The following is a 22,962-nucleotide window of genomic DNA, read 5'->3' as shown; positions in this document are numbered from 1 at the left end:
GGCCCAAGCGGCGGGGGCCACTGAAGAAGTTGGAGACGCCACTAGGATAGCTGGTGGAGGAGTGGGGAGGGTGCCTGTGGGACATACTCCTCGGGATCTTCTTCCTCCGAGGAGGACACCACTGTTGTTGGATCGTTGAAGAGGGGGACAACACATGTACGTGCTGCCATTGTGGGCGGTGGGCCAGAGCCAACCGCCATTGTGGTGGCAACCGTCATCGTGAAGGACCCCACGTCGATTGCTAGTGTTGCGGGTGTCCTAACTCCAAAAGAGAAGGGCGACAAGGGCAGTAAGGCTGGTGGCGATGAGGGCGGTGACGGGGCGGCATGTGCGCCAAGAGAGGCTGCCGCAGGGGTTGCGGCTCGTGTAGGACCGTTGTGGCAGCCAAGACGAGCAGTACCACGATGCAGACAAGGTGGGAGTAGCGAGGGTGTGAACGATGTGGTAGGACAATGACGACGAAGAAGGAAGATGCATGTATGCCATAAATGGGGCAAAATTGATTTGCCATGCTCACCTTCTGGGAGAGACCTTTGTGCCTTTATGTGCTTGTTGTTGATTGCTCAGTGGAGATCACGTGGCTGATAACATATTACATTGGATTGAAGAGAGTAGAAAATTGATAGACAGAGAGATTAAGAGAATGAAAATCTTGTATTAATTGATTAATAGAGTTTACATATATATATACACAGTAAAAATGTGGCAAAACACCCGTTGGTGAGGTCGGTTACCCCCTACGAGTGTCCCTTCATTAGTAACTATTAATTACATAGAATGACCGCTAATGACAATTATATGACAATTGATCACACGCTTAGCAAGCTAAAGGACGTCCGTTCATAATAATATCAACTATAAACTTAAACTATAAAGATGTGGATGTGTCATAGGAGCACCGCCAAATGAATACGTCAGGAGCGACACCATAGTTTGATTTTAGATAAAATCTAGAAAAAATAGGAGTAGATTATCCGTTAATTTTTTCCTTATTTATTTATTTATTTTTATTAATAAAACATGTTCTATATCCGTAGCCAGTAAGAGGTGAGGAGGTTAGAGAAATATGATAGATGATAAAAGTGAATAAATTATTTGAATTTTAGGTGTTCTCGTTACATGAGAGTGAAGTAGGAAAAAAGGTGACGTGAAAATCAGCAAGCGTTTTATGTATTAGAAATTGTTACCGCTTTTCTGATCGCTCCTTTGCAAGAACCCTCAGCTTTTCCAGGGATGTTGCTAGTTTCTGCAGAACCTTCGTCAGTGAAGGGATTACCGGTAATCAGTAAGACAACCCGTTAATATGTCATTGCTTCCTGCTATTTTCTTTTCTGCCAATGCTTGGTCATACGCCATGCTAGAAACCCTGCGCTGTCCTCGTCTGTTCTTACAAACCATCGGTACTTACCTCGTACAATTTATTGTACTCGAGAATTTCCACTGAAGAATTTATACTTGTACGCAGCAATCGAAACTCGGGGAGTTCCTGATGAAGCCAAGTTCCTTTCAGTTCTGCCTCCTCTTTAGGTGTTTCACCGAACCTAGATCGTACGACCAAATCGCTGTGTATTCGCCACTGAAATTCAGCCATCATCGCCAGAATTCCCGTGGATCTGGACGGCATTATGCTCTAGGTTTATTCAAACGGAACCAGCTCATCCTCTCGAAGCCTTTCCGTGCTATATGGCCGAAGAATCCCATTGTAACATTTCAAATCGCCGCTTTAATCAAAGATTATATACATCGGCTCGATGGGACAAAGATTCCTTGGGATCTATTCCACACATCTTTTCAACCACGATAGGATTTCATAATTCGCAGATGAACCGAGGCCTCTCCTTTAGTTTCGGCACTAATCATTCTTACGGAGAACGCTAATGATCACGCCAGCTTTATGTCTGCAGTGCGAGCACCTAAATTCCGGGACTCTTTTCCAAGAAAAAAAATGAAGGAACCATGCAGCCACCCACTACGGGTAAAGAGCCGCTATAAATACGAGTTCCTCGATGCCGAATTGCAGGTCCTGTATCAGCTGGTGCGTGCAGCAACCTGAAGGACCATGGTCTCGCCTTCGTCAGTTCTTCCTAAGGTCTGGGAGTACCACTTGACATAGACACCGCTGACCTGTTGTGCATTTCTGATGGTCTTACGAATGGATGCATACCTATTGTTCACGAACGTCCCCTCCTGCTGCTTGCGCTTCGATTCATCTGCTGCTAATTTTCAGGTCGTTGATGATGCTATCGAGGCTACCCCTCGCCGCGCCAAATGGTGGTACGTCACGTTCCACAACGTCACCGCGATGGTCGGTGCCGGAGTGCTCAGCCTGCCGTACGCCATGGCTCACCTAGGATGGTAAGCTCCTGCATGCATGTCGCGCACGCGCCATGAGCAACTAAGCAGTCAGTATATGTGAGGTTGTGTTTTTCTGTTTGTTCAGGGGCCCCGGGACGGTGGCGCTGCTGGCGTCGTGGGGGATCACGCTGTACACGCTGCGGCTGCTGATCGAGCTGCACGAGTGCGTCCCCGGCGTGCGGTTCGACCGGTACCGCGACCTCGGCGCGCACGCGCTGGGCCCGCGGCTGGGCCCCTGGGTGGTCGTGCCGCAGCAGCTCATCGTGCAGCTCGGCTGCGACATGGTGTACATGGTCACCGGCGGCAAGTGCCTGCAGAAGTTCGCCGAGTCGGTCTGCCCGCGCTGCGCGCCGCTGCACCAGTCCTATTGGATCTGCATCTTCGGCTCCTTTCAGTTCCTGCTCTCCCAGCTCCCCAACCTCAACGCCATCACCGCCGTGTCCTTCGCCGCCGCCGCCATGTCTCTGAGGTGAGCTACCTATGTCCATGCATGCACCGATGCTTCCACAGCAACACTTGCATAATGCATATGTACGTGGATGACGTGCATGAATGTTAATTTGACGACGTGGCGTGCGTGCAGCTACTCGACCATCTCGTGGGCGGCGTGCCTGGCGCGCGGGCCGGTGAGCGGGGTCAGCTACGCGTACAAGGCCGGCACGGCGGCGGACTCGACGTTCCGGGTGTTCAGCGCGCTGGGGCAGGTGGCGTTCGCGTACGCGGGCCACGGCGTGGTGCTGGAGATCCAGGCCACGATCCCGTCCACGCCCACCAAGCCGTCCAGGGTGCCCATGTGGAAGGGCACCGTCGCGGCGTACCTCGTCACCGCGACGTGCTACTTCCCCGTCGCGCTCGTCGGCTACTGGACGTTCGGGCGCGACGTCGGCGACAACGTCCTCGTGGCGCTGCAGCGGCCGCCCTGGCTCGTCGCCGCGGCCAACATGATGGTGGTCATCCACGTCATCGGAAGCTACCAGGTAAGAAACTGTTGGCACGTTGCGTTAATTTGTGCATTTCTACACGTAATGGCGCATCGATTCCTGTATGTCACTGGAGACGGAACGCGTGGCTGATACTCGAGCTCCGACTGAAACACAAAACTTAGCCTTTGAACCTGCAACTTTGCAGGTGTACGCCATGCCGATATTCGAGAGCATCGAGACGGTTCTGATCACAAGATTCAGGGTCCCTCCAGGAGTGCTCCTCCGTCTCGTGGCTCGATCAGCTTATGTTGGTAAGAACCGACAGTCTGACACCCTGAAACAATCTGCCCGTCGATTGGAACTGACGTCCTGTTTGTGAATCTGAATCATGGATGGCCACGGGCGCGCCGCTGCAGCATTCACTCTGTTCATCGCGGTGACGTTCCCGTTCTTCGGCGACCTCCTCGGCTTCTTCGGAGGGTTTGGGTTCACGCCGACGTCCTACTTAGTAAGGAGCCTTCACATGCCCTGAAAAAATTCTTAGATTTCCAAGGTCGTCAGTGACGAAGCTTGTACGGTTCTATTTGAAGCTCCCCTGCGTTCTGTGGCTGAAGATCAAGAAGCCCCCGAGGTTCAGCGCGTCGTGGTTCGCGAACTGGGTAGGGCACACGGATTTCTCTAGCAACTCTGAACTCTGAAGAAGATCGGATCTTCAGAGCTGGGACTAGTTTTTGGCTGCTTACCTGTTCCGCCCGCATTTCTCTTGCAGGGTTGCATCGCCATCGGAGTGCTGCTGATATTTGCGTCTACCATCGGCGGGTTACGGAGCATCATCCAAGATGCGTCGACGTTCCAGTTCTACTCCTGACGCCTGCACGTACGTGACAAATGCAGAGGAAGATTGAACAAATCGAACCTCGCCACGCCGGTACTTGTTTGTCTACGGAGCGTACAAGACCACGCTTACACGAGGATTCATCCTGCTTCAACTGTCGAAGCCTAGCTGGAAAATACGTGACAAATGAATCGGCGTGTGGTTCAGCGATGGGCCTGCTCAGAATTTGAATAAACCATGCGGATTTCTCCAAGTCGTAGTTGTAACATGCAGAACAGACAAATAATGTTACGATTGTGAAATGTGAATCGATCTGTCTGCATCATGGACCTCATGGCGCGTACAGAGTACGACTGTACGCAGATCAGATGAATAGTGTCTTCTGTTGTCAGGCTAAAAAAATGTCTTCGGTTATAGACCCGGAATATATAATTAATAATTTAAATACTAAAAATATCATATATTTTAATGATGGAATCTTCATCTTATATCTGTCCAGTTTTTATGCAAGGAGTATGACACAACATAATGCTTCAAGTGCAGTATCTATCTATACTTAAAAAAGAGCTCTAGATAAAAAAAATCAAATACCTCGAGAGATACAAATCAAATCACACCCAGCACTCCATACAGGATCAAGGTTCACGTTACCTACCGAGCTCCGGCGGTAACCGAAATCTCGCGGTAACCGTGGTTACCGGTCAAAAATTCAAAAAAAATCGGAGAAAATTCATTCGACAAAATTTGAATTTTTGCGAAAAAATCGTGTTTTTGCCCTCTCGGTAACCGTTCGGTTTTGGTCGGTTACCGAGCGGTTTGGGTCGGTAACCGCTCGGTTTTCTCGATTTATCGAGCGGTTTTATCAAATTTCAGCGCAGTTCAACAAAAAACCTAAAAAAGGGCTCAATCTTGTAAAATCAATAACTAATTCATCTGAGCTTCAAATCAAGTGAAACAAATTTTTTTGGCTTCCTTGTAACATGATCTACATGATAAAAGTATTTATACTCATAAAAAAGTTCAAAATTTTCTGTGAGAAATTTTATTTGTTAAACCAAGCTAAATACATAGTTTACTCTTTGCTAATCCAAAAATCATGAAACTAATTTTGTTAGTCTTCTTACATTACATGAACTCATGAATTAGTTATTGTAACATGCATGATTGTGTAAATGTGTTGCGACTAGATTAATTCATAACTGACCTATCACACCTCAAAAATTAGTGAAACCACTTTCATTAGCTTATTTATACTATAATTTACGTAGAAAAAATAATAGTAGACATGAAAAAGTTAATTACAGTGATGTTTCTTAACATATTCACTTTATGCTCGTGAACTTTGTAAAAATCATAGAGAATTTAATAAAACTCTAAATAAAGTGAAATCAATTTTAAAGATTCTCTTAAAATACGTTTTATACAATAAAAATATGTGTTTGCATGTTACACTTTTTCTTAATGTGAGTTAATAACTGAGCCGCACGCTTCAATTTTTTTTCAATTTTTTCAAACTTTCTCCCTATAGAATATGATGCAAACGATATTATTTTTGAAATTTTTATTCACAAAAGGTCTTAGAATTATGTCTAGTGTTTTTAAAGATTTTTTTTAAAAAAATTGAATTTTTTTATTTTTTCGAATTTTTTGAATTCAAATTTCGGTTACCGTTCGGTTTCTGAAACCAGACCGGACCGAGAAGGTCGGAAACCGCAATTTTTGGGCGGTTACCGACGGTTTTTTGAACCCTGTATAGGATACGATAGCTCTTCGCCCGATTATATAACCAGGGTAGAGGTATGGTAAAAAAAAACTCAGTTCAAATTAGTTTAACACAATCAGATTTATGCATGAGCCTAGGAAATTAACTCGACAAGCTCGAAAGACTAAGTCAAATAGCATAGCGTTTAGATTAGACATTTTACGTTGTAATCCTCTATGAGTTAATATAAGTTTCAAGATAACACGCAAAATGTAAGATTATTATCCTTTAAGAGGTCTAAATCTGTCTATATCGCTTATCTCTCTTTACAATCTATAGTCAATAGTATGCTTGTTCATGGGTAGCCCCGCCTGGTAAGCTTGACCTGGTCTGGCTAATGCACAGGGTCAGGCTTGGGCTTCAAAAATAGGTTCGAAACCTGAAAAAGCCCAAAAAAACCTGAAAAAGCACGAGCTCAACCTGAAAACCCGATATTAGGTTAGGTTCAGGCTTAGAAGTCTAGTATGGCATCAGGCTTGGGCTAGGCTTATGCTTATGATTTTTTCGTCATGCTTTTCAAAGCTCGGCTTGGCCTTTAAACAGGTCTAGTCAATAGTATCCACCAACTGATTCCTACCCAAACAAATGCTGCACTGTCGTTTTACTAATCCTTGATAGTTATTGAAACAATCTAACACTAACAAGTGGCATATTAGCATGACTAGCATCGCTATAATAATTTTTTTACAATAACCTTTGAATAATTGTATTTTATATAAACTCTTTATTTAAGTATTTGATTTTTATAATAATTTGATTTTTTTCCAAGACTATATTTGATAGGATCCTTCTTTATTTTTATTATAACCTCGATTTCAATTATTATTTATTGTATTTTATTTAGACTCTTTATTCAAATATTTTGCTTCCTAATTCGTATGGAAATCGAACTGCTCATTTTTTATAATTTTTAATTTCATATTTAACTATTTATTGATCGTATTTGGTATTGATTCTTTGATTTGATCTAGACCATTAGATGTTTATAACAGTGAGTATTGTAGAATTTTTATTAACATAATAATTTCGTAACTTTAAAAACGAACGTATGATTTTTTTTATATTTAAATAATAATATAATAGATAGATGGTCTGAGCCATCATTGTCCGATCTGACGGTCAAAATTGAAGTAGCGGGCGCATGGCGTGACCAGAAGGCCACGTAGCAACATGGTATAGCCTCGCTGGCTTGTCAACCCACCAGCCACCACGTCGCGCCCAAAAAACCGCTTATCCCTCCCTGCCCCGACCGCTTGGCCTTGGCCGCGAGTCCGCGACCATGGCGGCGCAACACGTCCCCGTCCTCTGCAGCAACTGCCCCCACCGCGCCTTCGCCCTCATCGCCCCTCCAACCTTGCCCAGACGCGGGGCTGCGAGGCCGCTGGCCTTACCCCGCGGCTACCTCGGCGCGCGCGGGGGGGACGCGCCACGACGCTCCCTGGCCCGGGCCCCCGTGCCGTCCGCGGCCAAGCGCGGCCGCGGCGAACTGGCCGCAGAAGATGCGGCAGGCTCTCGCCGGCTGCTTCGGACAGTGCTGTGGGGCGCCGAGGCTGCCTACATAATCTGGCTCTTCCTCCTCCCCTACGCACCGGTCCGTATTTGCAATGTCCCCTAGGCAGCAGGTTTCGGTATATTTCGCCTTCAGGAGTGAATTTTTGTGATGAACAATGCAAACATATATCATGTGCTGCAACGCTGGCGATCTTGATGCAATCGTGTCCCGACAGATGAATCACAGAGAAAAGAGTCGTCTTTAACTTTGATCAGCATTACGCAGGGTGACCCGGTGTGGGCAATCTCGCAGGCTACCGTCAGCGATCTCATCGGCCTCTCGCTCAACTTCTTCTTCATCCTGCCGCTTCTCAACTCCGGTACGCAAATCCAGTATCTTCCAAGTGTATGAATTCAAGGTTATTTACCAACATCACGGGCGTGACTCCGTTGGTGAATTTTTCTGGGAAGTGTAGCTGGTGTTCAGCTGCTCGAATCGCCGGTGCTTCACCCGGTAAGCAGCAGAACCATTTTTTTTTTGCCAAGATTGTTAATGTAGTCGCGGGCGCATTATGTGCACTGACTCGGTTGTGCCTGTTTGCCCAGATGGCCGAAGGATTGTTCAACTTTGTGCTCGCTTGGACGCTGCTGTTTGCGCCGCTTCTCTTCACGGATTCTAGGAGGGACCGGTACAAGGGATCGCTCGACGTCTTGTGGGGCATTCAGATGTTCCTCACAAACAGTATGATATCATAATCTCATTGGCAAGGAAAGCCTTTGCAGCTCATGGATAGAACATTTCAGGTTGGCTAACAACAATTTGTTTATTCAGCTTTCTTGATACCTTACATGGCTATCCGACTGAACGATCTGGACACGGACCGGTCCACACCGCCAAGATCACAATTGGGTTCAGTTATGGTTAAAGGTGCACCGGTTGTGGGCGCCATTGGCGGTCTCGTCTGCGTTTTGTCGATTGTTTGGGCTCTCTTTGGTCGTGCAGATGCTGGTTTCGGAGGCATTGTGGAACGGTGGCAGTTTGCGCAGAGTTATGTGTTCTCGGATCGTGTTGCTTACGCATTACTCTGGGACATATTGCTGTACTCAATATTCCAGCCATGGTTGATTGGAGACAATATTCAGAACGTGAAGGCAGATGCTACTGGGTTTATGAATGTAGTGAGGTTCGTCCCCGTTATAGGCCTAGTGGCCTACCTCTTTTGCTTAGAGGAAGAGGCTTAGCTGGTACCTATATTTTTGTAAATTTCTGTGATCATTTGGGTTATCGATTGGTACGCAGTTGAGTGAATTCTGTACTTGGTGGCAGCATTTCAGCAAGAATTTCTCTTTCAGGAATGCTTGTTTGAACGAGAATTCATTGGCACAAATGCAACCGAAAATAACATTTATCTGACTGGACATCAGGATGAAAACACACAATACATTCCATGGACTGCTAATTTCTCTACGAAAACATCAGAAGACAACTAAATTTCTCTACGACGCAATCCTAATTTTTTGACTAATTCGGCCCATCGCTGCAGTCGGTAGCCGATTTCTTCAGAAAGCTAGGACTGACACCAATGCCACGAAACCAAGTGCAACTGAAAAGCCATCAAGTATCACCTTGGACCCCCTGCTGTATCGCGGTAGCTGGCTACTCATCCACGGTGACGGAGTCATATGCGGTGCCGTCGGTGTTGCCGGCGTCAGCGTCGATGGGGCAGTGGAGTTCGCGCTTGGGCGTGGGGCGCTCACCGGCAGCGGCGGTGCCGGTCCCTGGGGAAGCAGCCCTGCAAGGGAGATCAAAGAGAATGTTTCTCTGAGACGAAAGAAAAACACTTTGCATGTACGTAACGTAGGTCGAGCGCATACAATTACAATGAAGATGAAATGGAGTAATGGACACGAGATACGAGGCTGTAATGCCGGGCTCACCTGCAGTGCAGGCGCCAGCGGCGGACGCCGGGAGGTCGAGGCGGCAGAGGCGTGGCATCGCCAGCACCCGCGACATGTTGATGGCGACAGGGGACGCGCTGGGCTGGCTGAGAGCCTGGCAGAGGCACTGCGGCTCGTCGTGCACCATGCTGCCCAGGTTGGAGCAGCACGTGTCCGGGGGCACGGCGGCGGTGCCGTCGACGAAGGGGAGGCAGGGGAGGAGGCGGAAGAGGTCGGTGGTGCAGCTGGACGTGCCGGCCTGGGGCACCGGGTGGACGCCGGCGATGAAAGCCAGCAGCAGTGCAACGCAGAACACAACGGCTGAGGCCATTGCTGCAGCTCTCTGTGCCTTTCTGCAAATTCTGTTTCTTGATTTCTCGATTAGTTCTTGCGGTGATCTTGTTGCAATGGGGTTGGGATTTTATAGCATCGGAGCAACGGAGATGCATGCGAACGGTGTGTTCCTGAGGTGGTGATTTCTGTGAACCGGACTTGGCATGCATTTAAGTTTGTTAGATTTGTGTGAAGACCTGCATGGTGGATGGAGAGTTTTGTGTGAGTGTAAGCGTTAGGATTCGATTGGCGAAGTAGGCAATGGGCATGCATAGGAATGGTGTGCTTGTTCTTCACAGGGTGGTGTTCCATGTGAACTGGTATTAACTGCTACTGCCTTACTGGCCATTGGGTTAGCAAAGTATTGACCATGCTGATCATGCATTGGGTTAGCAAAGTTTAAGGCTCCAGAGCTACTTGGTATGTCCTCAACGGAAGCACATGACAGTCAAGCTGAATTATGGCATGCCAAAATTGAGGACACCCAACTGGCTATTCAGATTTTGATCAACTTCAGCTAAAGAAACTAGGTCGCCAAGTAAGGTGAATATTTCACCAAATATCGGTAGGAATTAAATAGTGACCGAATACAATTAAATCTGCTAATTTTTGTTAGGCAAGCTTTAGTAGGGATGGCAGTTTACCCTGTCGGGTCGAGTCCCCACGGGTTTCAAACCCAACGGGAGCAGATTTAGATGGAAAAATGGCCCTGCATGACCATCGGGTTAGGCCCCTGACCTAAATCAGGTTCAGGACCAGGACTGCGTTTGCCCCCGCAGGTCCCCAAAAAAGACAGCCAGCTCAACCTAGTGCCAACCGATGGTCGTGCTATGGTAGGTCGTTGTCGTAGCGTCCAGGACAGTTATCGCCTCATGCCCTGGACACTCGCCCTTGTCGTGCCCAACCCTCGTAGCTGCGCGCCTCCCGGCCACCCCCGCCGTCGCATCGCTCGGCCGCATGTCATCACCGCACGCCGTCGACGCGCCTCGGCTGCCTAGCCCTGGCCACGCCCTGGCCACCCACGGCCTGTCATCGCAGTGTCGGATTTTAGGTTTGGTATGTTAAATTTTGGATTAAATACGTTCTCGCTCCATCCGGTTCTGATCCGTTGCCACCTTTAAGCTTTAGCACTTCAGTGTCAGCCTGCTCTCACTTATTGTTTTTTTTTTTTGGAAACGATTGCTCTCACTTATTGTGAATCACTTGTTTGAGCTGGAGATGCATGCTGGGCTCTGCTAGTTTGGTTGAAAGCACATAAAAGGTCCATATTTGCTAGTTGGGCCGGCAGGAGCTGTGTTTCACTTCATTTTGGTTCTCCCTGCCTTCTAGTTCCACTGTTCTAGCCACGGCGCTGAACAGAACCATATTGACGAGTGCACAACGGTGATTAAAGGCCGATGTGAAACTCCATTAGGTAACGTTTCGTACTTACCATTAAACAATGCGCTTTAACACCATCTCGTCGTGATTGCCAGCACGATCAGCCACCGAAGTCAACAGAGAACTACTAAGCGAGATCCAAAATGATCGCATCTCATGATCGCAACTGTTGCTTCTGTTTCTGAGTCCTTAGTCACAACTGTTGCTTCTGTTTTTGAGAATACGTACAACCGCATGAACGCATCTCATGATCAGAGGATGGTAGACTGGCAAATCGCACAAAGTATAGCACACTTGGTGTCATTGGATAGTTCAAAGCGAACCTATCTAATCCAAACCTGTCAGGTCGGGATAGGCATGGATAAAGATAGCAGTTTGGCTCCTAGGTCGAATGCCAAAGACATCGTACCTGACGTCTACAGCATCTCAAAGGCCAATAATAAATCGGTGAAGGACGTCCTATTAGAAGAATCCTAGCTACCTCACGTCCCGTTACATCGTCCAAACATTCAAATCCTCCAACAGTTAATAAACCTATGAGTGCAAGTAAACGCCACTTAGCTGCGGCCGGGCCACCAAGATAACATCATATTGAAGCTAACGGGTAAAGACGAGTACATGACAAGCTCCGCATATATAGCGCAGTTCATCGGATCGACAGAAACAAGCTTACATGTTCTAATCTGGTCAGCTTGGGCACCTCCAAAATGCAAACTTTTCGCTTGGCTCGCCATCTAGAATCGTCTTTAGACCTCAGACAGGCTTGTCACACGACAGTGGGAGAATAATGTCTACTGCCCCTATATTGGCACACTCATAAGACGGCGCTTCACATCTTCGCTGAATGCATATTCAGCAAATGGTTCTGAAACTCTGTCACGCAGTGGCTCTCCTTATCTGGTCTCGCCCCACAATCTTGGACTCCCACTGAGACTGTGCATGCCTGGTGGTCTGCTATCGTTGAGGATCCTGGCACTCCAAAGAAAGCTGTGAAGTCCACCCTGATGCTTGTCACTTAGATCTTGTGGAATGAGCGAAACGTGCGCATCTTCAGGCAAAAGGTTTCAACCTCGGTCGCAACGTATGCCAAGATTAAAGAAGAGTTTAGGCTATGGGCTATGGGTGGTGCGAAACATCTAGCGCAGGTTGAGCTGATGTAACTCTCTCTCTCCACCCTTTTTGAGGGCTGCTATGCAGTTTTCCTCTTTTTTATGAATCTTAGCCAGTCTTAGCCTCTCCTACTTATTTAATAAAATAGGTATATCTCATGTCTATTCGTTTTTTTAAAAAAAGATAGCAATTTATCTCATTAGGTCTGGTCGGATTTTTGCAGGTTTCAGACTGATTGGAGTTGGGTTCGATGAAAAAACTAGATCATGAATCGAGATCTCGACACGAATCGGGTTTGAATTGGAATTTTCACCACAGGTGCTACCAAAATCCGAAAATCAGTTTGCCCCACTGTCGGAGGGTTAACTCCTGTCGCAGGGATCCTGAGGGACCCCTTTTTAAAGATTCGGCCGGGGGATGATTCTGAATAAGTTTGCTGGAGAAATAAATGGATGTAAATGTGATGGCTGGTGGGGTGGAACGATCTAGTGCGGAACGAAGTAAATGCACTGGGGGTTTAGACAGGTTCGGGTCGCACGGAGGCGTAACACCCTACTCCTGTGTGGATGCTATAAATGTCCTAAGAATGTCTCTCAGAATTTGTGCTAGTTACAAGAATGTCTGTCTATCCTAGAGCCGGGGGCTCCTTGTTCTTCGGTTTCTATGCTCGTAAGAAGGTGTTCTTCGATCTGTGTGTGTCTGTTGGGTTTGAGTACGCTTCTGTGTTCGAGCTTGTTTTCACCGTAGGCTGAGTTCGATCTCTCTCTTGGACTTCTTAGACTTCAGACCTTCAGAGCTCTCTCTCCTTCTGTCCGCGCCTGCCGGCTTCTTAAATACCCGCCGGCGGTAGCGTGCCCCGAATGGGAGGGCACGAGTTCCAAGGTGCCATAAATGGAAAAGGCGTCATCATGGTCTCTGAGCGAAGTGACGGGGGTTGAAAACGCGTCCCGTGCCCGGTCTTCCATCGTCATGATGGCGCTGGCAACGGGCGCCGTGGAGAGGACCAACCGGGCAGCCGCAGAGCGGCCTGGCGTGTTCGTCCGGTCTTGTTCGCCTGCCACAACAACGCGGCAGACGGAACGCCTCGGGCCTTGCGACGCTATCCCGAAGCGCGCCGGATAGCGCGGGATGGGACCCGTGCATTTAATATCCCCACGCCCTTCTGCCAGAATATGGCAAGAACTGACATCGAGTGTGGCGGGAGCAGTTAGAGGTGACAGTCCACGCGCGCTCTTAAATGCGGCCTCGGACCTTTCACCAGCTGACACCTCATCGCTGGACCCCTGTGGGGGCCACTGACGGAGGGGCTTCCTGGGTCGTCGGGGAACCGAGTGCTCGGGGGTCACTGTTCACCCCCCCCCCCGAGCACTCTCTCCCGAAAACGCCCTTTCTTGGTCCTCGGGGAACCGAGTGCTCGGGGGCCACTGTTCATGGCCCGAGCACTCTCTCCCGGCCTTGACTGTACGGATCCTCGGGGAACCGAGTGCTCGGGGGTCACTTCCCACAACCCCGAGCACTCTCTCCCGGAACTACCTTCGTTGGGTCCTCGGGGTACTTGGGCGCCCGGGGGGCCACTGCTCGCAACCCCGGGCACACCCCTTCCGGTACTTGGTTTTCCTGGTCGTCGGGGGACTTGAGTGATCGGGGGTCACTGTTCACCTCCCCGAGCACTTTCACCCCAGTCACCTTAGTCTTCGCAGATCATCGGGGAACCCGAGCAATCGAGGACCACTGATTGTGGCCCCGAGCGCCCTCTCCCTGGACTTAGTCTTTTTTACCTCGCGGAGATGACCTCTACAGGAGGGCGCCACGTGGCGGATTGTTGACCTGGCCTCGGGATTCGGAGACCCCTGGTTCCTGATTCACCGACACCCACCCACCCGACTTCACGGCCCAACCTTTTTATCATGTCCTCTAGCCCAATCGAGCAGTGAAGTAGCGAACCTTAGTGATGCTCGCGCCTAAGCATAAGCCACCCAAGACTCCATCGACGTTATTTATATTGTGATTTAATAGCAGGTTAAAAAAGAAAGGAAAAATAGGTACTATCATCACGGGAAAAGGATAACAGGTGAATTTGCTTACAGCCACCCGTGACCGCCCACCCCTCACTGAGCCGCCATCCGCTGACACCGGGATACGGTAGATCTGGAGGTTGGAGCAACTGAGCAGCGAGCGGCGCGTGTGCGTGTGCGTCCTGCGGCATGTGTGGGCCCTCCGTGCTCGGTGGTGCGGGCTTGCAGCGCTACGACAGCACCTCCTCCTCGCCCCTTCGGCGGCTCGGTCGCATCCAAGCCTAAATCTTCCGCTGCTCTGCAACTCCCCCAACCGACCAACCACCAAGGCCCAACGGGGGTAAGTGCTCTCCCGTCCCCCTCTCTTCGATTCTTTGGCTCTTTTGATTTCTGGATGCTCCCAGCGCGCACCGATTTTTTAATCCGTGTCCTTATAGGCTTATACAGAAATTGCAGTTTCTATCTGTCTCTCGCATCGATTTTTTTAATCCCAGTGTCCTTATGGTGTGAATGGGCTTGCTCTGAATTCCTTATTTGTCACGATTACATGAATTCTTGTTAGCATTATGTATAGCGTGGCTTAGTAGTTTTCATTTGAGCTTGATGAGCAATAGCAAATCTGCAATAGGAGAGCCATGACTCTTAACTCTAGAATCAGACACACTAAACATTCTGATTTCTTTTGAAAAGGTCCCATAATATTATTTGAGCTTGGTAGAGTTGTGGCTTGGGTTTCAGATTTTTAGTAGATGTTATCCTTTGCTAGCATTCTGTATTTGGAATGTCTTTTTAGAGGTAGATGTGGCTGGAGAAATGGATATAGCACTATAGCATGGTTAAATGGTTTGGTAGTTTCTATTGCTGTCTGATAGGGCAATTAGTGGCTTGATTGGGCAAATTAGACCAGGGACTCGGGGAGAAATAACAATACACTGCAAAGTGTAAATGTGTATTTTGTATCGTTCTGTCTAACCAAGTTTCTGAAAACTGCTATCTGCACAGAATAGCATAATCAACTTCATTTCTTTGAGATAACATGCTAGATGGAGTAAAATAATCTCTTACTGGTATGGTAGCAGCATCTCTTGGTGTGTTGCTCTGTTGTTCTAGGTAGTTCAAGATGACACTTGATTGTTTAGGCATAATTACTGACTGAACTTTGATATGAATTTATTTCTGTGGTCAGTCTACATTTTGTATATCATATTCATTGTTCAGACTGTAAGCATAGTTAGAGGTTAGGGTATTCTTTTCTAGTTCGCAAGAATTGGGTTTTGCCTTCAGTCAGCAGCTATTTTAGAATGGCATATGAATTGTTCTGGTAGGTAGAGATTCTAGAGGTTCAACACCATTCTTTTAGCTGATGACTTCTCACACAACACCACTGATAATACTAATTTAGAGTGTGTGACTTTGTCTTTTTTTTTGTTTATTCTAGTTCAAACGATTTGGACCAAATGTACGATTTAGTTGATACTATATAGGAAATCTAGCTCTTGCTAAAAAAATATGGCTGCATATCATGTCGTTCTTTAGGCAGAAACAACACTGCTTTGCAAAAAGGAATGTCCATTTATTCAATTCATTCTTGCATCACAAAAAAGGATAAAATACAATATCAAACTGGCATGAGATTTTCAACAAGTGCAAATTCAGCATTTGTTACCATAGTTGTTCTTTGTCATTTATGCAAACTGCTATTGATTATAGTGCATGGAAATTTTATTTTTTAAACTACATTTGTCTTTTCAAGAAATTATATTGGCGTGGCAAATGGCAAGCAATTAGAGAGTTGACACCAAGCTGGCAAGCTGATCAAAGTGCTAGTGTGCTATCCTTACAAGTTGCAGTACAATCTGATGGGTGCATCATGCTTTATGCATGTGCTTCTTTTATTTCGAGTGAATTGTGCGCTTTTGGATAATGTTTTCTAATTATCTAGCTTGGTTATCGTAATTGAGACTTGTGAAGTTGTGAATCATGAGTATGCGACTTGTGAATTGTTATCTATTTGTGAATTTATGAAAGTGTTAGTTGTGCGGTTGTGCTTTTCTGATTTGTGATTTTTGAATATGCAAAGATTAAGGAATAAAAGTAAATTGGTTGGATTTTGGATCCCCACAGGGGCCAGGGCAGTGTGTATTCAGTCCCTGTTTGATATTCGGGTTCAAGTCAGGTTTTTAGTTTCAGGTCGCGTGCGTTATGGCTCCACCTGGCCTTGACCCTCCTTGTTGCCACCTTTAGGCGTGGAGCGATCTGTGATTATCCTAGTCATTTTAACTTTGACAAAGTCATGATGACTAGTTAGTTAATCTATTATATTTATTATTTTAGTGTTAAAATGAGCTATTATGTTCACTCTTAAAGTCACGAAACTATCATATTAATGGAAAAAAAAAAGATTTAGACTACTTATTGTTATGAACATCTAACAGTCTAGATTACATCAAAAGTTTCGTTTCAAATACGATTAATAAATAGTTAAATTCGGAATTAAAAATTATGAAAAATTAGCAGTTCGATTTCTATTCAGTTTGGGAAGCAAAATATCTAAATAAAAAGTCCAAATAAAATAAAACTAATAAAAAACTAATTTTGAATTAAATGTTATAATACAAATATTACAACAAGTTTAGCCATGCTATTAATGTGACTCATTGAGTTAAATTAGGGTGGATCAAGGATGGCTCCACGCTCATCTGATGAGTTCTCGATGATTTAGTCCATTATCGATGTCACATGCACCAGCCCGTACCTATTTTTTCGGTCGGAAGTACTCGTCGGCTTCGTCGGTTTGATGCTAGTGTGAAGACCTTGAACTAACATGGACCCAGGTACGGCTACTGAAAGCCACGCGTAATGGCAGGTCGATCTGGAGAACGCAGCAGCAGCAAGCCATCTCCATTTCAGCCTTTGCCTCCACGCTCACCTATCGTCGGAGGGTGTTAAGACTGATAGGATCATGCCGGCAAAACGCAAGGCTTTCGATGCCATCAAAGCCAAGGGCGGGTGTGGTAAGCCACCAAATTAGGCAGCTACTTGCGGATGCTGCTACTAGTTGGCGAATCAAGTCAGGATTGATGAAGCAGTACCCTCGAGAGGGAGTTTTCGGAGCTATTTAGTGGAGTTTTAGAGCTGATTTCGTTAAATAATTGACGGGAGTTTTACCAAATCACTCTCACGTTTTATATTGCAAGGTGAAAATCGAAAAATCTAGCTTCCATCGATTCCCGGTTGATTCTCCTCAATTTTAACATAATTTTCTCTTAGGAATCACTTCCGCCACTAACATACCAAACGATTTCACAAACAAAATCACTTTTACCACAAAATCACTTTCACCATAGAATCAAAAGGTTAGACAGCTCTATTAAACGAACCCTCAGCTTACTCGGGGTAAGCTTCTTTGTGGTTCTCAGTTGGAGCTGCATGTGATGAATTCTGATATTTTTGCGAGAGGATGGTTTATATTTTCCGTACTTATAGTCAATTTGTATCATACAATATGTCCTCAGTAGCTACACGGAACGAGGGACACATCATTGTAGCATCCCCTGCTTTTAAATCATGCTCTATAGCGGGTTTTTTTTTTTGCCAAGTCAGTGTTTCCCCCCTCGAATGTGTTTTCAACTGTTTTTTTTTTGGCCTTTTTTTTATTTTGCCTTTCTGTAGCAATATGTGTTCAGATGAATCTGGGGCAAAAACTTGGCACTTCCACATTGATGCCCTTTGGGGACACTCAGGGGCTGTTTGTTTTTTTTTCAATAGTTAAAATTTGGTCAAAGGCTAAATTAGAGCAGTTTTAATTTTTGACCGTTAAAATAGTGTTTGGTTCGAGATCAAACTAAAATTTGACTGGCCAAAAATTTTGGACGATTTGGCCTCTCAAGATTTGTCTAGAAACGTTATAAAAAAATTAGCCGGTCAAATTTTTTTCAAGATATGACCAAATTTTAATCTCAAACCAAACGAAAGCCAAAATTTCAAAACACAACTAAAATTTAGCTTAGCTCACTTTTAACCTCTAACCAAACAGCCCCTCAATTCCAACCACAGACAGGACCCCACAAGCCCACACACCCAGCTAGATGCTACCAATCCAACAACACACAGGCCAGGGTATGGTACAGTTTATATAAATACAGCTCCTGACATGCAGTAGCTCAGTATGACCACCGATTCAAATGTCTGAGAACAGGGGCATTGAATCATTTCCAGGGGAGATAATGGTCTTCAGGTCAGTACCAGTAAAAGACATCCAATGGGGTAACGCTATTGCAAGGGACCAATGGAGACTTAGGGTAAAAAACAAGTCTGCAGATCACACAACAAACATACAAAGGGACAGGTGAACCAAAAACAACAGGAAGAACAGGAGGCGAACAATAAGAAATGTTGTGAAAATTCGTGCCAAATTGATTTTTTTATAAGTTTGAAACTGAGTCGTAACGGATCATGGTATAGGATAAGACGCCAACGGTGTCTATCTGATCTGATTCAGCAGTACTGAACTCCTGCTTGGCTGGAAAATACTGTAGCAGGGTTAGTATTTTCAGGAATAGCGGATGCATGTTCATGTAAAACTGAAAGCGCGCTGATTTCTTGCAAAAGAAATTTCAGTGAGTTGATATTACAAAAACAGACACCATCAATCATGTCAAGATCTCTGCGGATTTCTTTTCTGAACTCTACTCATCTGTTAATTCCATTCTGAAAAATAAAAAACAATCTGTGGAGGAGTATTCTAACAGAAAAAATAGCAATTAACAGCTCGGAGATAGTAGTCAAGTTAGAAGCCAAGACACAGGTGCATGGTTACGGTGATTCAAAAGCATAAAGGCAGAGGTACATTCAACAATGCCGTCACTGCACTGCTGCGCGCACCTGCCATTGCTCTGGGATTTCTTGGAGTGGCATTGAAGCCTACTTTAGCTGCCTGTGTACTTGCCTGGCGCCATTCCTTGCACCTCACTGCCTTCTCAGCTTTCTACCACACTCACTCCTGAGTCCTGAGCAAAGAACCCTATCCTCTGTTCTCCCTCTGTCAATCCATTCCCTCCCCTTGAAATGGTTTGATGCCTGCAGCCATGTCCAGTCTCTCCAGACGCCTCCTGCTCTGCCTCTTCTCGATCGCATGCTTAGCCGGTCTTCTCTTCTTGATCGGCAGCAACAGCGAGAAGAGGAGGGAACCTGACAATGGCCATGCAAAGTTTAGATTGCTGCGTGGTCTTAACACTCTTAACCTGAGGCAGAAGCAGAATCATAGCCATGGACTCTCTCCAGCCCCGGCTCCAGCACGCGCTCACTTGCCTCTGCTCCACAAAAACGACGCGCGGCTCCCGGTCCCCAGAAAAGTCGCGCACAAGAAAGGAAACGCCACGGCGCAGAGCCCGCGCGACGGGGGAGCTGAGCACGGAAGCAAGAAGAAAAACATGCAGCTCGTCTTCGTCGCCGCAGCCGCGGCGCTGTCCGGGGCGGCGCTGGTCCTCCTTGCCGTCCTGGTGGTGTTCCTGACGTGCAGGAAGTTTCAGGGGAGACGCAGGGGTGAGGACCTGAACGGCACTAACAAAGTGAGCTTCGAGCCGGGCCCGGGCCTGTTCTACCTGGACACCATCAAGCCGTACCTCGAGGCTGGCCACGACGACGGCGGGGGAAAGGCGCCGCCGGAAATGGCCGAGCCGAAGGATGACGAACCCAAGTGCGAAGAGGAAGGCAATGGAGATTGCTCCGACGACGGCGCCGAGTCGGTCCACTCGTCGTGCTGCTTCCAGTCGTCGCATTTCGCCTATTCCGAGCTGCGGGACGCGAAAGGCAGCCAAGCCGACAGCGTATCGCCGTCGCCCTCTGGCTGGTCGAAGCGGCGGAGCTCTGCCCCGACGACGCCTTCAGACATGAAGAAGGTTGTGAGACCGTATTCGCCGCTGTGCCCGCGCACGCCCAGCAATGATGACAGGGTCCGCCGTGCCCTCTCCCCTTCCTCGTCGGCGTCCGTGTTGACAGCGCAGTCGCTCAATGATCAGGAGCTCCAGGGAACTGCTCAATCCGTCAAGTCAAAACTTCAGAGCAGCAGCGCGTGCCACGTAAAAGAAGCAGAAGCAGAGGCAGACACCGTGAGCTCGGATGCTGCAAGTGGCAATACTGTGCCACCGCCGCCACCTCCTCCTCCTCCGCCGCCAGTGGTAAAACAACAGCAGAGCGTGCAGACAACCTGTGGTCCGGCTGTCCCCCCACCGCCGCCGCCGCCGCCGCCGCCGCCACTGCTAGTACCACAACAACAGAATGTTCAAAAGAGCAGCGGTCCAGTCCGCCCGCCGCCGCCCGCGGCGCCGGGTCTGTTCAGGCAGAGCGCACCAGTCGGGAGGAACGGCGTGCCGTTGCCCAAGCTAAAGCCGCTGCACTGGGACAAGGTGCGCGCCGCGCCCAACCGGCGGATGGTGTGGGATAGGATCCGATCCAGCTCGTTCGAGTAAGTTTGAATCACCTCACATACCGCTTTTGCCGCGCACTCCCCAGTGATCATGAATGAATTCGAAGCGTAACTAATACTTGATGCTTCGCAGATTGGACGAACAGATGATCGAGTCGCTGTTCGGTTACAACGCCGCGAGGAGCTCAATGAAGCACGAGGAGGCCCAGAGTCGGAGCCCCTCGCTCGGCCACCACGTCCTGGACCCCAAGAGGCTGCAGAACATCACCATCCTAATGAAGGCCTTGAACGCCGCCGCCGAGCAAATCTACGCCGCTCTGCTGCAGGGTAAGTAAACTAAACGGCGCGTGGATCAACACATCGATATGTAAGTGCGAAAACAAGTACGGATCTTTGTCTCAATTTTACATGGTTTGGTCGGGTTGGTTCAGGGAACGGCTTGTCGGTGCAGCAGCTGGAGGCACTGATGAAGATGGCGCCGACCAAGGACGAGGTCGACAAGCTCTCGAGCTACGACGGCGACGTCGGCAGCCTGGTCCCGGCCGAAAGGCTCCTCAAGGTGTTGCTCACGATACCGTGCGCATTCGTGCGCGTCGAGGCCATGCTGTACCGGGAGACCTTCACCGACGAAGTCGGCCACATCAGGAAGTCGTTTGCGATGCTGGAGGTAAGCGATAGAGATACAGGGCAGATCTTGAGTTTCTTGCAAATGCTGGTTTACTTATTCTACTTGTGACCAAGCTGTTCTAACGTCGTTGAACGTTCTTCGTGTCTGAAAGGATGCGTGCACGGAGCTGATGTCAAGCAAGCTGTTCCTGAAGCTGCTGGAGGCCGTGCTGAAGACCGGGAACCGCATGAACGTCGGGACGGCGCGAGGCGGCGCCATGGCGTTCAAGCTCGACGCGCTGCTCAAGCTCGCCGACGTCAAGGGCACCGACGGGAAGACCACGCTGCTGCACTTCGTGGTCCAAGAAATGATCCGGTCGCAGAGGCCACCTATGCGCACGGCGGAGGGGGACCTCGTCGCCGGGCTCGCAGCCGAGCTCACCAACGTCAAGAAGACAGCGACCGTCGACCTGGACGTGCTCACCTCCTCGGTGTCTAGCCTGTCGCACGGCCTGTCCCGGATCAAGGAGCTAGTAGGGAAGAACCTATCCGGCGACGAGAGGAGCCAGTGCTTCGTTGCATTGATGGCCCCGTTTGTCAGCCAAGCCGAGGAGGTGATCCGGGAGCTGGAGGACGGCGAGCGCCGGGTTCTGGCGCACGTCAGGGCCATCACCGAATACTACCACGGCGACGTCGGCAGGGACGAGGCGAGCCCCCTCAGGATCTTCGTCATTGTCAGGGACTTCTTAGGGGTGCTGGAGAGGGTGTGCAAAGAGGTGAGGGGAGCCAAGAATTGCCATGGATCAAATCCTGTCCTGAATAATGTATGACCGATACTGCAAAACGGGGGAAAGAACAACATTGTAATTCTTGGTTTTGCGTTGTTCTTGATCTTGTGAGGCTAGGAATGAATTCGTTGTAGATCAGAAACATGTCTGAATGTCTCTCCTTCCTTTTTACGTGCATTCGCGTCCAACATAGGCTTTAGCACTCAATCGATCTGCCAGGTGCTCAAATCTGATACCGCAAACTAAGCGTATGTTTAGTAGAGATCCAGATTCGTTTAGAATCATTTCAGTTACAAATTCTCTTTGAAAATATTTTTATGTGAATCAGAATCACTTTTAAAAAACCTTTTAGCTAGTTATTTGGATTTCATTTCTTGAAAAGAGGATGGTGGTGCAACGGATGACTTTGCTCCTTGTGCTGTTTTGCTATTTTTTTGGTTTATTTACGATATAACAACATAGCAAATGATTGGTTACATAATACATACGTGGTTCACAACGGCCAACGCGGCCGCGAGATCTGGAAGGTGCCGACTGCGGCCAACAGAAACCCAATGAGCATTATTGCACAGTGGTATTTATCTGTAAATTGCATTGAAGTGGATGCCCAAGTTCACAACGAGCCCGCCCGTTTCTCCAAGATACGGCCTTTTCGGGTTTCGGGGGTGATTATCGAGAAACAATTCGTTTGCGCGGGAAGTAAATTTTATATAACTGGATTATATGAAAGATCTATTTTATGTTTTTTTCTTTTTTCTTAGTCTAAGTTATTGGATCAGAGTATATACGATTAGATTAGTTTCTTACGAAGATCTTTTTAGAAAGATCTTATAAAATTTTGCTTTTACTTTCGCGTGTTTGGGTTCGGCGACTTCCCGTTTCACCTGAGAATCGGCTGAGAATTGCCGTCCAAACGTGCCCTAAATATGTCTGATACGAAATTAACTTTCTGTTTGGGAATCTATCTTCGTCAACGTCCAGATGTGTTAGTAGAGGAGT

General features: G+C 47.7%; 4 protein-coding genes across 4 annotated transcripts; 3 read left to right on the top strand and 1 right to left on the bottom strand.

The window, feature by feature from the left end:
* The first annotated feature begins 2,022 nt into the window (after positions 1 to 2,022).
* Positions 2,023 to 4,579, top strand: LOC133888818 (lysine histidine transporter-like 6). The gene is made up of 8 exons (XM_062329190.1): positions 2,023 to 2,089; positions 2,228 to 2,355; positions 2,441 to 2,824; positions 2,939 to 3,332; positions 3,484 to 3,589; positions 3,695 to 3,786; positions 3,869 to 3,937; positions 4,048 to 4,579. Exons 1-8 carry the CDS (start codon positions 2,060 to 2,062, stop codon positions 4,144 to 4,146), a joined length of 1,302 nt encoding a protein of 433 aa, XP_062185174.1. The 5' UTR covers positions 2,023 to 2,059; the 3' UTR covers positions 4,147 to 4,579.
* A 2,496-nt stretch (positions 4,580 to 7,075) lies between these two features.
* Positions 7,076 to 8,722, top strand: LOC133889706 (uncharacterized). Its single transcript, XM_062330162.1, has 5 exons — positions 7,076 to 7,466; positions 7,653 to 7,746; positions 7,843 to 7,880; positions 7,973 to 8,108; positions 8,199 to 8,722. The coding sequence occupies exons 1-5, from the start codon at positions 7,155 to 7,157 to the stop codon at positions 8,606 to 8,608; spliced, it is 990 nt and encodes a 329-aa protein (XP_062186146.1). The 5' UTR covers positions 7,076 to 7,154; the 3' UTR covers positions 8,609 to 8,722.
* A 164-nt stretch (positions 8,723 to 8,886) lies between these two features.
* Positions 8,887 to 9,635, bottom strand: LOC133889707 (non-specific lipid-transfer protein C6-like). The gene is made up of 2 exons (XM_062330163.1): positions 9,305 to 9,635; positions 8,887 to 9,159 (listed from the first exon to the last, which is right to left on the bottom strand). Exons 1-2 carry the CDS (start codon positions 9,633 to 9,635, stop codon positions 8,927 to 8,929), a joined length of 564 nt encoding a protein of 187 aa, XP_062186147.1. The 3' UTR covers positions 8,887 to 8,926.
* An 8,501-nt stretch (positions 9,636 to 18,136) lies between these two features.
* LOC133887754 (formin-like protein 2) lies at positions 18,137 to 22,160 on the top strand. Its single transcript, XM_062327729.1, has 4 exons — positions 18,137 to 20,608; positions 20,703 to 20,896; positions 21,001 to 21,236; positions 21,349 to 22,160. Exons 1-4 carry the CDS (start codon positions 19,218 to 19,220, stop codon positions 22,003 to 22,005), a joined length of 2,478 nt encoding a protein of 825 aa, XP_062183713.1. The 5' UTR covers positions 18,137 to 19,217; the 3' UTR covers positions 22,006 to 22,160.
* Positions 22,161 to 22,962: the final 802 nt, after the last annotated feature.

The sequence above is a fragment of the Phragmites australis genome, chromosome 13 (assembly GCF_958298935.1).
Source record: "Phragmites australis chromosome 13, lpPhrAust1.1, whole genome shotgun sequence".
NCBI classification, from domain to species: Eukaryota; Viridiplantae; Streptophyta; class Magnoliopsida; order Poales; family Poaceae; genus Phragmites; species Phragmites australis.
Note: the sequence above shows the minus strand (reverse complement) of the source record. Positions and strands in the feature narration are given on the sequence as shown.

Coding starts and splice junctions, on each gene's coding strand:
- LOC133887754 (XM_062327729.1), top strand. CDS start 19,218: ATGCCTGCAGCCATGTCCAGTCTCTCCAGACGCCTCCTGCTCTGCCTC. Junction 20,897..21,000: donor CTACGCCGCTCTGCTGCAGG/GTAAGTAAACTA, acceptor GGGTTGGTTCAG/GGAACGGCTTGTCGGTGCAG. Junction 21,237..21,348: donor AGTCGTTTGCGATGCTGGAG/GTAAGCGATAGA, acceptor CGTGTCTGAAAG/GATGCGTGCACGGAGCTGAT.
- LOC133888818 (XM_062329190.1), top strand. CDS start 2,060: ATGGTCTCGCCTTCGTCAGTTCTTCCTAAG. Junction 3,333..3,483: donor ACGTCATCGGAAGCTACCAG/GTAAGAAACTGT, acceptor GCAACTTTGCAG/GTGTACGCCATGCCGATATT. Junction 3,590..3,694: donor GGCTCGATCAGCTTATGTTG/GTAAGAACCGAC, acceptor GCGCCGCTGCAG/CATTCACTCTGTTCATCGCG.
- LOC133889706 (XM_062330162.1), top strand. CDS start 7,155: ATGGCGGCGCAACACGTCCCCGTCCTCTGCAGCAACTGCCCCCACCGC. Junction 7,747..7,842: donor CCTGCCGCTTCTCAACTCCG/GTACGCAAATCC, acceptor TGGGAAGTGTAG/CTGGTGTTCAGCTGCTCGAA. Junction 7,881..7,972: donor AATCGCCGGTGCTTCACCCG/GTAAGCAGCAGA, acceptor CTGTTTGCCCAG/ATGGCCGAAGGATTGTTCAA.
- LOC133889707 (XM_062330163.1), bottom strand. CDS start 9,635: ATGGCCTCAGCCGTTGTGTTCTGCGTTGCACTGCTGCTGGCTTTCATC. Junction 9,160..9,304: donor CGCTGGCGCCTGCACTGCAG/GTGAGCCCGGCA, acceptor TCTCCCTTGCAG/GGCTGCTTCCCCAGGGACCG.